Source organism: Pelophylax lessonae (assembly GCF_965119305.1).
Source record: "Pelophylax lessonae genome assembly, chromosome: 1".
In the NCBI taxonomy this organism is placed as follows: domain Eukaryota; kingdom Metazoa; phylum Chordata; class Amphibia; order Anura; family Ranidae; genus Pelophylax; species Pelophylax lessonae.
In genome coordinates this window covers 66,026,803-66,039,294 of record NC_138768.1, presented here as the reverse complement: position 1 = coordinate 66,039,294, position 12,492 = coordinate 66,026,803, and the positions used below count along the sequence as shown (strand labels likewise).

General features: G+C 42.1%; 1 protein-coding gene across 1 annotated transcript in view; it reads left to right on the top strand.

The window, feature by feature from the left end:
- ALPK2 (alpha kinase 2) overlaps positions 1–12,492 on the top strand; it is a 182,336-nt gene that overhangs the window by 78,301 nt on the left and 91,543 nt on the right. The window contains exon 4 of the mRNA XM_082242560.1: positions 4,909–5,056. Coding sequence (XP_082098686.1) covers positions 4,909–5,056 — 148 coding nt within the window. The remainder of the gene's footprint in view (positions 1–4,908; positions 5,057–12,492) is intronic.

The window sequence follows — 12,492 nt, the reverse complement described above, 5'->3', positions numbered from 1 at the left end:
ATTGGTCGCAGCAGCCTCGTTCTTTATATTCCATTATGAATATAATGTTTGCTCTAATTAGACTTTTTTGTAGTTGGGTTACATGTTTGCTTGTATCGGGAGCTCCTACTTCACTTACTATTGATCTCTGCTTTCCTTCTACTGATCTCTGACCTCTGCATCACTTACTACTGACCTCTGCATCACTTACTAATGATTTCTGAACTCTGCATCACATACTACCGATCTCTGCCTTCCTTCTACTGATCTCTGACCACTGCATCACTTACTAATGATTTATGGACTCTGCATAACATACGACTGATCTCTGCATCACTTCTCACTGATCTATTACCTCTGCATCACTTACTACTGACCTCTGCATCACTTACTAATGATTTCTGAACTCTGCATCACTTACTAATGATCTCTGTATCACTTACTACTGATCTTTGACCTATGTGTTACGTACTACTGATCTCTGAACTCTGCCTCACTTTCTACTGATCCCTGAACTCTGCCTCACTAACTACTCGAGTTAGTTAACTACTCGGGGATATAGAGTAAAATCGAGTAAAATCTCAGTATTTGTGGATGATACTAAACTAAGCAGGTCAATATCTTCTATGCAGGATGTGCAAACCTTACAAGTGGACCTGAACAAAATTATGGGGTGGGCAACTACATGGCAGATGAGGTTTAATGTTGAGAAATGTAAAGTAATGCACCTGGGTGCCAGAAACCAGAAAGCAAGCTACTCACTAGGGGGGGGGGGGGGGGAAACCTCTGGGTGAGTCTAGGATGGAAAAGGACCTGGGGGTACTGGTAGACAACAGGCTTGGCAGTGGTATGCAATGCCAAGCCGCTGCAAGCAAAGCCAACAGAATACTGGGATGTATAAAAAAGGGGATTCACTCCAGAAATAAAGAGATTATTCTCCCGCTCTACAAGACTCTGGTCCGACCACATCTGGAGTATGCTGTCCAGTTCTGGGCACCGGTCCTCAGGAAGGATGTGCTGGAACTGGAGAAAGTCCAGAGAAGGGCAACAAACATAATTAGGGGAATGGAGGACATCAGCTATGAGGAAAGACTACAAGCACTGAACTTATTCTCTCTGGCGAAGAGACGATTGAGAGGGGATATGGTATCAATGTACAAATACTGTACTGGCAACCCTAGCATATGGAAAAACCTATTCAGAAAGAGGAAATACAATAAGACGCGTGGCCACTCACTAAAACTAGAGGAAAGGCGGTTTAACCTTAAAATACGCAGGGGGTTCTTCACTGTGAGAGCAGTAAGGATGTGGAATTCTCTTCCACAAGCAGTCGTATCAGCATGGAGCATTGATAGTTTCAAAAAACTATTAGATAGGCACCTTAAAGACCACAACATAGAGTTAGACCACACATCATAGGTTGAACTGGATGGACTGATGTCTTTTTTCAACTATGTAACTGATCTCTAAAAACTGCCTCACTTACTACTGATCTCTGAACCCTGCCTTGCTTACTACTGACCTCTAAACTCTGCCTTACTATTGGCCTGTGAACTCTACATCACTTACTCTTGACCTCTGCGTCACTCACTAGTAACCTGTGAACTCTGCCTCATTTACTACTGACCTCTAAACTCTGCCTTACTGACCTGTGAACTCTACATCACCTACTCCTGACTTATGTGTCACTTACTACTGACCTGTGAACTCCGCATCACTTACTACTGACCTCTGAATTCTGTGTCATTTACTACAAACCCCTGCATTCTGCTTCTCTTTTAGCCCCAAAAAAAAATCATACCTAATTTTTGCCGCGGCACACCTCACTACTGATCTTTGAACTCTGCCTCATTTACTACCGACCTGTGAATTCTGTGTTACTTACTACTGATCTCTGAACTCTGTGCAATTTATTACTGAACTGTGAACTCTCACGGCAAGGTCACCTCTTGCTCACCGGGTGGGCCCGGCTGTTGTGTCATAGTTTAACTTCATGTAATGCTCAGATTGATCGTGTACACAGATGTTTTAGAATCTACAATCAGCATTGCAGCTTTCACAGGTGGAGAGTCTAAGTGCCGTTTCACACTAACGCGGCACGACTTTGGGGGCAACCTGTGAAGTTGCGTGCACTGCGACTTCGGCGCGACTTGCACAGACTTCATATAATGAATGTCAATGCAAGTCGCTACCAAGTCGCCCCGGAGTAGTACAGGAACTATTTTCTAAGTCGGAGCGAATTGAGTCGCTCCTATTAGAACGGTTCCCGTACCACTGCATGGACATAGTTAGTGAGGTTGAAAAAAGACATCAGTCCATCCAGTTCAGCCCATGACCGCCAAGTCGCTGCACAAGTCGCGGTAGTGTGAATGGGGTCTTAAGATGGTCACATTGTACAGTCAGAAATAAAGGCATGAAGATCTAGTTACATGTCGCCAGTCAAAGAAGATCACATCATATTTCCAGCGGTGAGCAGAAGCCAGTGGAGGGATTTGCAGAGATGGGTAGGAGATGTTGAGCAGATGGTAAGGTAGATGGGTCTGGCAACAGCATTCATGATAGACTGAAGGGGGAATAGCCTATGTAAAGGTAAGCCAATGAGGAGGGAGTTGCAGTAGTTGATCCGAGAGATGACCAGGGAGTGAATTAGGAGCTTTGTGGTGTCTTTGGTTAGGAAGGGGCTGTATCTTGGAGATGTTGCAGAGGTTGAGGTGGCAAGCTGAACAGTGATTGAATGTGGGGCAGAAAGGATAGTTCAGCATCCAGGATTACACCTAGGACCTTGGCATGGGAGGACGGGTTGATAGTTGAGCCATTGAATATGAAAGAGAAGTCATGGGAAGAGGCACATGGGGGAGGAAATATCATGAGCTCGGTTTTGGATAGATTGAGTTTGAGGAAGTGGTGTGACATCCAGGCTGATATGTCTGTTAGTAAGTTGGTGATGCGCGAGGAGACTGATGGAGTGAGCTGAGGGGTAGAGAGATAGATTTGGGTGTCATTGGTGTAGAATGAAAATAGGAGAGGTCCAAGAACAGAACCTTGAGGGAGACCGACAGAGAAAGGAAGAGGAGAGGAGGATTATTAATGTACTATTGATCTGCTTTTTTCATATAAGAGGTCATAGTCATCTGGTGAGTGAGCACTTTTGCACAAGAGTCACATGCGGTGTCATGGAAGGGGCAGGGCAATGGTTGGTCACAAAAGTTGTGCTAGGTGGAATAGGACTGAATCATTGCTACACTATAAGGACACTTGACACAACTTATACCAACACATGGATTATTATGTGTTCTATGGCCACAAGGAGTAGTTTGAACTTTATTATTCATTGGCACAAGGAATAGTCTGACTTTCGGTTCTTTAAAATCTTCTTTGTTTCACATTGCTTTATTTATTTATTTATTTATTTGTGTATAATTGACATACAGTATTTAAGGTATGTAGCGCCACTCCTTTCTGTGTATAAGATACTTCTTTGACAGATGAATTGAGTTTTTCAGTGGGAAAACCACGTTGCAAACACGAGTCCAGAGATTGACTTGTGGTTGCAGCCCTTTTCACTTGAATGGATTGATTTGGAGGTGGTACACGCAGTGCAACAAATCTCCTTCGCATAGAGTTGATCAGATTGTTGATTGTGGCCTGTGGAATGTTGGTTCACTCCTCTTCAATGGCTGTGCGAAGTTGCTGGATATTGGCAGGACCTGGAACACGCATCCCAAACATGCTCAATGGGTGACATGTCCGATGAGTATGCTGACTATGCAAGAACTGGGATGTTTTCAGCTTCCAGGAATTGTGTACAGATCCTTGCAACATGGGGCTGTGCATTATCATGCTGCATCATGAGGTGATGGTCATAAATGAATGGCACAACAATGGGCCTCAGGATCTCATCACGGTATCTCTGTGCATTCAAAATGCCATCAATAAAATGCACTCGTGTTCGTTGTCCAAAACTTACGCCTGCCCATACTATAACCCCCCTGACACCATGGGCCACTCGATCCACAACGTTGACATCAGCAAACCGCTCACCCACACGATGCCATACATGCTGTCTGCCATCTGCGCTGTACAGTGAAAACCGGGATTCATCTGTGAAGAGAAAACCTATCCAAAGTGCCAGATGCCATTGAATGTGAGCATTTTCCCACTCAAGTCGGTTACGATGATGAACTGCAGTCAGGTCGAGACCCCAATGAGGGCGACGAGCATGCAGATGAGCTTCCTTGAGACAGTTTCTGACAGTTTGTGCAGAAATTCTTTGGTTATGTAAACCGATTGTTGCAGCAGCTGTCCGGGTGGCTGGTCTCAGACGATCTTGGAGGTGAAGATGCTCGATGTGGAGATCCTGGGCTGGTGTGGTTACACGTGGTCTGCGGTTGTGAGGCCGGTTGGATGTACTGCCAAATTCTCTGAAACGCCTTTGGAGACAGCTTATGGTAGAGAAATGAACATTAATTTCACAGGCAACAGCTCTGGTGGACATTCCTGCAGTCAGCATGCCAATTGCACGCTCCCTCAAAACTTGAAACATCTGTGGCATTGTGCTGTGTGATAAAACTGCACATTTTAGAGTGGCCTTTTTTTTGTGGCCGGCCTAAGGCACACCTGTGCAATAATCATGCTGTCTAATCAGCATTTTAATATGCCACACCTGTGGGGTGGATGGATTATCTCGGCAAAGGAGAAGTGCTCACTAACACAGATTTAGACAGATTTGTGAACAATATTTGAGAGAAATAGGCCTTTTGAGTACATAGAAAAAGTCTTAGATCTTTGAGTTTAGCTCATGAAAAATGGGGGCAAAAACAAACGTGTTACGTTTATAATTTTGCTTAGTGAATGTATATATATATACACACACATACACACACACACACACAGTATATATATTCCTAATTTGTATAATTTTTTTTACAGCCCCCAAAATCCTACATGGCATCCAAGTTGAGATGTTTCCGGATCACTCTGGAAACTTGAAGCTCTTCTGTCACTTTGGGGACATCCATGCCGATTCCACTATCACTTGGACTAAGGACTCTAAGTTACTAGCTCGAATGCATAGAAGGTGAGTGCGACATTTTGTACATTGGCAAAAAAAATCTATTTTATGCATGGCAAGATCACAGCACTGTATGCTGCCTGATGAATAGGTAGCGGTGGTAATTATAATTTTTGGAATTTTGCAGAGGAGTCGAGCTCTAAACACTGCTTTGTGTCTGGCTTTATTGGTAGTTATTAATTTCAGTTGCAACCATATTAATTCATTATATTGTAACATTTTTTTGGTATGTTACTTTATCTTCCTGGTGAACTGCGGCAAACCCACATGCACGTGTCATGACTAAGGGAGTGCAGATACTGTGGTTTACAAATACTTCAAACCTTGAAACACCAGTGTACCCCCAGATACAAGTTAATCACCAGCCCAATGTTACCAACATAACCTATTGTTGATAAGGGACACCCATACTTGAGATGGGCCCAACCCATAGTTCTCCAAAATTTGAAACCAGAACTACCTTCAAAGGCCCAGAGATATGATAGTATCATATTCATAGCTGGGGAGAGGAGAAAGTAAGATGAATGTTGGCAGATTATTTTATAGCATTGAATTAGAGCTGCACGATTAATCATTAAGAAATTGCAATCTCGATTCACGACCCCCCCACCCTCACGATTTAAAACTGCATGTTGTCGATTCTTACAGAGCCGATCTCTGCTCACTCACAGCTGCCAAAAAAAAAAAAAAGAGCCCCAGCAAATGTTTATCAAGATTGTTGATAACTATAAACACAATGCTTTACAATGTATCATTTTGTTCTTTTAGGCTACATTCACACCTGAGCGTAGCGTTTTTCGCGCGTTTTTTACCGCGATTTTACCGCGATTTTTGCGGCGTTTTTTACCGCGATTTTACCGCGATTTTTACCGCGATTTTTGTGCAGGCGTTTTTAGATTGAATAGAGATCAATGGAAAACGCCTGTAATCTGCCCAAAAAGAAGCTCATGTACTTTTTTGAGCGTTGGGCGTTTTGTATACAGCGTCAAAACGCTCAAATGTGAACAGGGGCCATTGAAATGAATAGGATTTGTCTTGTTGGGCGTTTTGAGAGCTGATCCTAGAGCAGAAAAACGCCCCAAAAACGCCCCAAAACGCCTAGATGTGAACGGAGCCTTAGATCAAAGGAATGAACTTCCTTCTGTCTGTAAGGGAGGGTAGTTTAACCTCTTAAAGACCCAGCCTTTTTCTGACAATTAAATAAAAACAGATTATACTGCGCTTAATCAAGTTGAATGGTAGGATTACAATATCAGCTGCTAGCATAAGAAAGTTGTTGTACCTCAACCCAAAAAAAATGAAAACAAAGTATGCAGCGCTTGATATGATAATCACAAAATCAGTCACTAATGGAAGTAATGATTTGCACAATACATCAAAGTGAACTGTAAAACAATATGTTTTACAGTTCACTTTTATGGGCACCGGTCCTCAGGAAGGATGTGCTGGAACTGGAGAGAGTCCAGAGAAGGGCAACAAAAATAATTAGGGGAATGGAGGACATCAGCTATGAGGAAAGACTACAAGCACTGAACCTGTTTTCTCTGGAGAAGAGAAGATTGAGGGGGGATATGATATCAATGTACAAATACTCTACTGGTGACCCTAGCATAAGGAACAAACTATTCAGAGTAAGGAAATACAATAAGACACGTGGCCACTCACTAAAACTAGAGGAAAGGCGGTTTAACCTTAAAATGCGTAAGTGGTTCTTCACTGTAAGAGCGGTAAGGATGTGGAATTCTCTTCCACAAGCAGTCGTATCAGCAGGGAGCATTGATAGTTTCAAAAAACTGTTAAATGGACACCTTAGAGACCACAACATAGAGGGGTATACAATGTACGGTTAGCAGCAAACACACACACACATCATAGGTTGAACTGGATGGACTGTTGTCTTTTTTCAACCTCACTAACTATGTAACTATGTAACTATATAAGAAAAGTCCATGGGGGAAAGGAGTCCAATAAGAAGTCCAAGATATAGGTGATGAATTAGAAGATGTGACCTCCACCAAACACCAACATTAATGGCCTCTAACCAAAATCATATGATCCCCATTACAGGGATCTCAATGCGCTTTTGACAATGACTCCTCACACACCACAGCAGATGGACAAATACGGAATCTCCTCCAACAGGAAATGCCTCTGCATGCTCAAAACCAATCCTCTCATGGGAGTGATATTAGACCCAATGGCGCATAAAAGAAGAAAAAACTCCTCATGGTGCAGTATATTTAAACACAAGCAATTTAATATGGGAAAAGCCAATATAACACTCACATTTTGATCGATAAAAACAGGCATCAACGGTAAATATCCTGTGGGGGACTTGAAAGTGGACAGTGTGGTAGCTGTAGCCTAGTAACCTCCGACTGAAGGCAAATAAAACGCTGAAAGGTGTTCACAGGGCGGACGTTATCGGTCCCCTACCGGTTTCGTCAGATCCTGACGTCTTCAGGGGGCGTGAATATATGAAAGTGGAACAACAAATCATACTATAGCTTCTATCAATGAAATGTGATCTATTGTTGGCCAGATTAGATGAAAGAAAGGTCTACCTGCTCCATTCATAGACCACCCATGTCTAGCATTTTTCACATTACACGTTAAACACATTTCACAAACACATTAAAAGGATTCCACAGCATTTTTCATTTGATAGTTCCTTTGGCTCTATTCACTCCTGACGCACCGGAAAATGATGGCAGCAGGGATAGGTGGGCATCGGAGGACAGAAGATTTCAATTAAAGCACCAGCCAGCAGCACAAGAGACACATCACATTGACTGCAGTGTCCATTTTTTGACTAAACGTAGGCTTTCAATCTCACACAGAGCCATAAAGGCTTGAGCTATTGAGCTCTGCCAACAACTGGCTTCTTTTAATGAAGTAATATAAAAGAGCTTTTAAATTAAGGGACTCAAAGTAGAACAATAGGCAAAACTTTCTTTTTTTTTCATTTTGGATAGAGCAAGGAAGGTTTATAACCTTAGATTTTATTAATTTTTTTGTCATCTGTGTCCCATTGCGGAGATTTTCCTTTAACTTACTGTCCCATAGCCAAACAGGAAGTGAGAGGAAATCCCCGAAAATTAAGAGAATTCCTTGGGGACCCCCAGGTCACCTGCACTAGTGTTCCCATTGGAAGATTTCCCCCTCTATTACTTTTCTGGGGACAACCCAAAATCTGTGTTTTTTTTTTTTTTTTCTTTTACTGTCAGTGATAATGGTAAACAGGACACATAGAGAGGGTTAATCTCCCTAACGGGGGTGCAGACAGCAATAAAGACTGACAAACATTCTAATTCCTTTAGTTTTACTTTAAAATATAGCACCAAGGAAAAGATCAAAACACAAATATGAATACACACAAAAAAGATTATTTGTTAGTACATAGAATGTTTATCCTGCTTCACAGCTTAGCATAGCTATATTATTGCAAGTTTAATACTTGTATTGCAATTGTTTTTATTATGTTGGTTAACCACTTCTGGACTGGGCCTTTTTCTGACACTTGTTGTTTACAAGTTAAAATAATTTTTTTGTTGCTAGAAAACTACTTAGAACCCCCCAAACATTATATATTTTGTTTTAGCAGAGACCCTAAAGAATAAAATGGAGATCGTTGCAATATTTTTTATCATACTGTATTTGTGCAGCGGTCTTAATAACGCAATTGTTTTGGGAACAAAATATACTTTTTTTTAATTAAAAAATAACAAAACAGTAAAGTTAGCCCAATTTTTTCTATAATGTGAAAGATAATGTTAAATATATACCCAACATACCATGCTTCAAAATTATGCCCACTCGTGGAATGGCGCCAAACATTGGTACTTAAAAATCCCCATAGGCGACACTTTAAAAATGTCTACAGGTTACCAGTTTAGAGTTACAGAGGACATCTAGGGCTCAAATTATTGCTCTCGCTCTAACAATCGCGGCGATACCTTACATGTGCGGTTTGAACACCATTTGCATATGTGGGTGCGACTTGCGTTTGCGTTCGCTTCTGTGTGCGAGCTAACAGGGATGGAGCGCTTTAATTTAATTTTTTTTCCTTTTTATTTTGTTTTTAATTTTTACACTGTCCTTTTCTATTCCTATTTTAAGGAATGTAAACATCTCTTTTAATAGAAATAAGCAGGACAGGACCTCTTTAATGTGAGATTTGGGGTCAAAAAGACCTCACATCTCACATCTACACTAAAAAAGAAAACAAAAAGTAATTTGTTTGCATGGTGAAAAAAATGGTCTCTTTAAAACCGTTGCTAGGAAGCGACATATGATGTAGCTCCGGTCCTCCAAGGCCAAAGAGTCGAGTGAGGGCCATCTTGTCCTCACTCGACTTCCTGCCTGAGAGGACAGCGGACCGTATTGTTTTCCCCGCTACCGACGGCTCCAGCAGGCGACGAAAACAACAGGCAAGCGGGGGGAGGGAGGGGGGCACCTCTCCTACCGCCCATAAAGGTGATCCCGTGGCGAATCTGCTGCTGGGACCTCCCTTATATTAAAGCAGACCGCCCGCCATTTAAAAAAGTACCGGGGTTATGGCAGCTATCTGCTGCCATAACCCCGGTATTTAACGTCAAAATACCGACATAAATACATGGTGGGCGGTCTGTAAGTGGTTTTAAGTGGTTGTAAAGGCAGAAGGTTTTAAAAACCTTCAGTGTGAAGATTCCCCCCTCAGTCCCCCCTAATACTTACCTAAGTCCAATCTCGATCCAGCAATGTACACGAGACCTGAGGCTCTCCCAGGTCTCTTCCTCCTGATTGGCTGAGATGCAGCAGCAGGCACGATTGGCTCCTGCTGCTGTCAATCATAGCCAGTAAGGGCGGGGACGTGGCTAAGCCATGCTCTCTCTGTCTATGGACACAGAGAGCTAGCTCAGGATCAAGCGGCTTGCTATGGGAGCACTTGGCAAGGGGGAGGGGTCCAGAGCGCTGGCGTGGGACCTGAGAAGAGGAGGATGCGGCTGCTCTGTGCAAAACCAACTACACAGAGGAGGTAAGTATGATGTTACTTATCTTATAAAAATAACATACCATATGTTACTTATGTTATGGTATGTTATTTTTTTAATTTCCTTTACAATCACTTTAAGTTTGTGAACAGATTCTATGTACTAACATAAATCTATTTTTGTATATTTGTGTTTTAATCTTTTACAAAGTGCTATAATTTATTATAAACACTCTTTAAATACATTTTGATAGTACTCTAGTCTAGGTATCTATACCCACTTTTATGAATAAATTATTTTAACTAAGCAAGGAAAACACATTAAAAGGATCCCACAGCTCCACCTTCTGTCTACATATGAAAATGCACAGTATTTGTACACATGTAGCACCCCCTCACCCTAGAGGTATGGTGGAACACCAGAGACATGGTGGGCTGACATTTCACCTCTGGGGTAGATCACTTAGGCACAGTGGGACTTGTAGACATATGGGCACCAGTCACTTTTAGATAAAAGAAAATTGAATTTTATTATTTACAGTCAATGGGGAACAGAGTTAGGGTTGCAGATGATCAGGGTTTCAGCAGAACTCTGTTACTTCACTTGTCCTAGCGCCAGGAAAAGGATCTTTAAATCAGGACCGACACTTTTGTGTTAGAACTCTTCATCAGAAGTCACCGGTACCAACCGCATCCTTTTTTTTTTTAGGGGAGTCAACTAGTTCTATTTACGGGGTTCCAGCATGAAAGCCCTACAAATACCTCCAGTAGGATCCTTCTTTTATTTTCCTCTTGTGGGACTCAATCCTGTTTCCAGGAAGAAGCAGTCACAGGCCTCAGCTTCAGGCATAATTCAGGCCCCTTAACGTGGAGCTCCACCCAAAAGGAGAAGTTCTGCTTAAAGCACTCCTCCCCGCCACATTTTTCATGTACATTTTTTTTAGGGGGGGGTACCTAGTTTTGACAGGTGTAAAAACTAAAATTATAACCCGCGCTTGGAACTATCAATAAAAAGTGATCCTGCAGCTGCCGTTCACTGAGTAAAAACCAAGAAAATCAGTAAAATGTCAAAAAAGGCAGCGCTTGCAAGAATGTACATATCCATAAATAAATAAATTAAATCATGTAAAGTGCAATTGTATTACAAATGTGCATACCCATATAACAATAAATTAAATCATATAAGGTACAATTGTGCTACGTCAATAATGACAACTAACATAAATTCACAGAATAAAGTGCAATGGTGCCAAAGATTTTGTGCATAAAGTGCAAAAGTGCTGAATATTGCAGTGCGAAAGAATGTCCAAAATTGGGTAAACAGTCCACTCCAAATCTAACTTCAATAAAGTGCTGTAATCAAAGGAAAAGTGCTTGAGGTGCTCCACAAGGTGGAAAGGTGCTTCAAAAAACCCTCTTGGGGATCCACTCACCAGAACTATATATTTAATGAGCCTGGAACATGCAGTGGTCCTCCAACATATGAGCCCTTTGTTAGGATTAACCAACAGGATGGATGAACCTTTAAAGTGGATGGGTCAGCAAACCCCCAGCCTCCAATATAGTCACCCCCTCGATAGCCACTCAAAAAAAAAAAGGGAATGGACCAAGAATAGTGAAGCCCGCAGGGTATTTTATTATGCAAATGCCAGATTAAAAATACTCACACATAATAAGAAATATAAAAGCATATAAAACCACATAGAACAAATGATAAACGTCTCCTCCTGCAATATTCAGCACTTTTGCACTTTATGCACAAAATCTTAGTTTTGGCACCATTGCACTTTAATTATTCTGTGAATTGATGTTAGTTGTCATTATTGACGTAAAACAATTGTACCTTATATGATTTAATTTATTGTTATATGGGTATGCACATTTGTAATACAATTACACGTTACATGATTTAATTTATTTATTTATGGATATGCACATTCTTGCAAGCGCTGTCTTTTTTGACATTTTACTAGTTTTGACAGGTACCCGCTCCTACTTCCACTTGGATCGCCTCTCCCCCTCCCTTCCTGCAGTCTACTGCCGGACCATTCATACTGCCGGACCATTCATACTGCCGGACCATTCATACTGCCGGACCATTCAGACTGTCGGACCATTTAGACTGCTGGACCATTCATACTGATGGACCATTGAGACTGCCAGGCCGTTGAGACTGCCAGTCCATTCATACTGCCAGACCATTCATACTGCCGGACCATTCAGACTGCCGGATCATTCATACTGCCGGACCATTCATACTGCCAGACCATTCATACTGTCGGACCATTCATACTGCCGGACCATTCATACTGCCGGACCATTAATGCTGCCGGACCATTCAGACTGCCGGACCATTCAGACTGCCGGACCATTCATACTGCCGGACCATTCAGACTGCCGGACCATTCATGCTGCCGGACCATTCAGACTGCCGGACCATTCAGACTGCCGGACCATTCATACTGCCGGA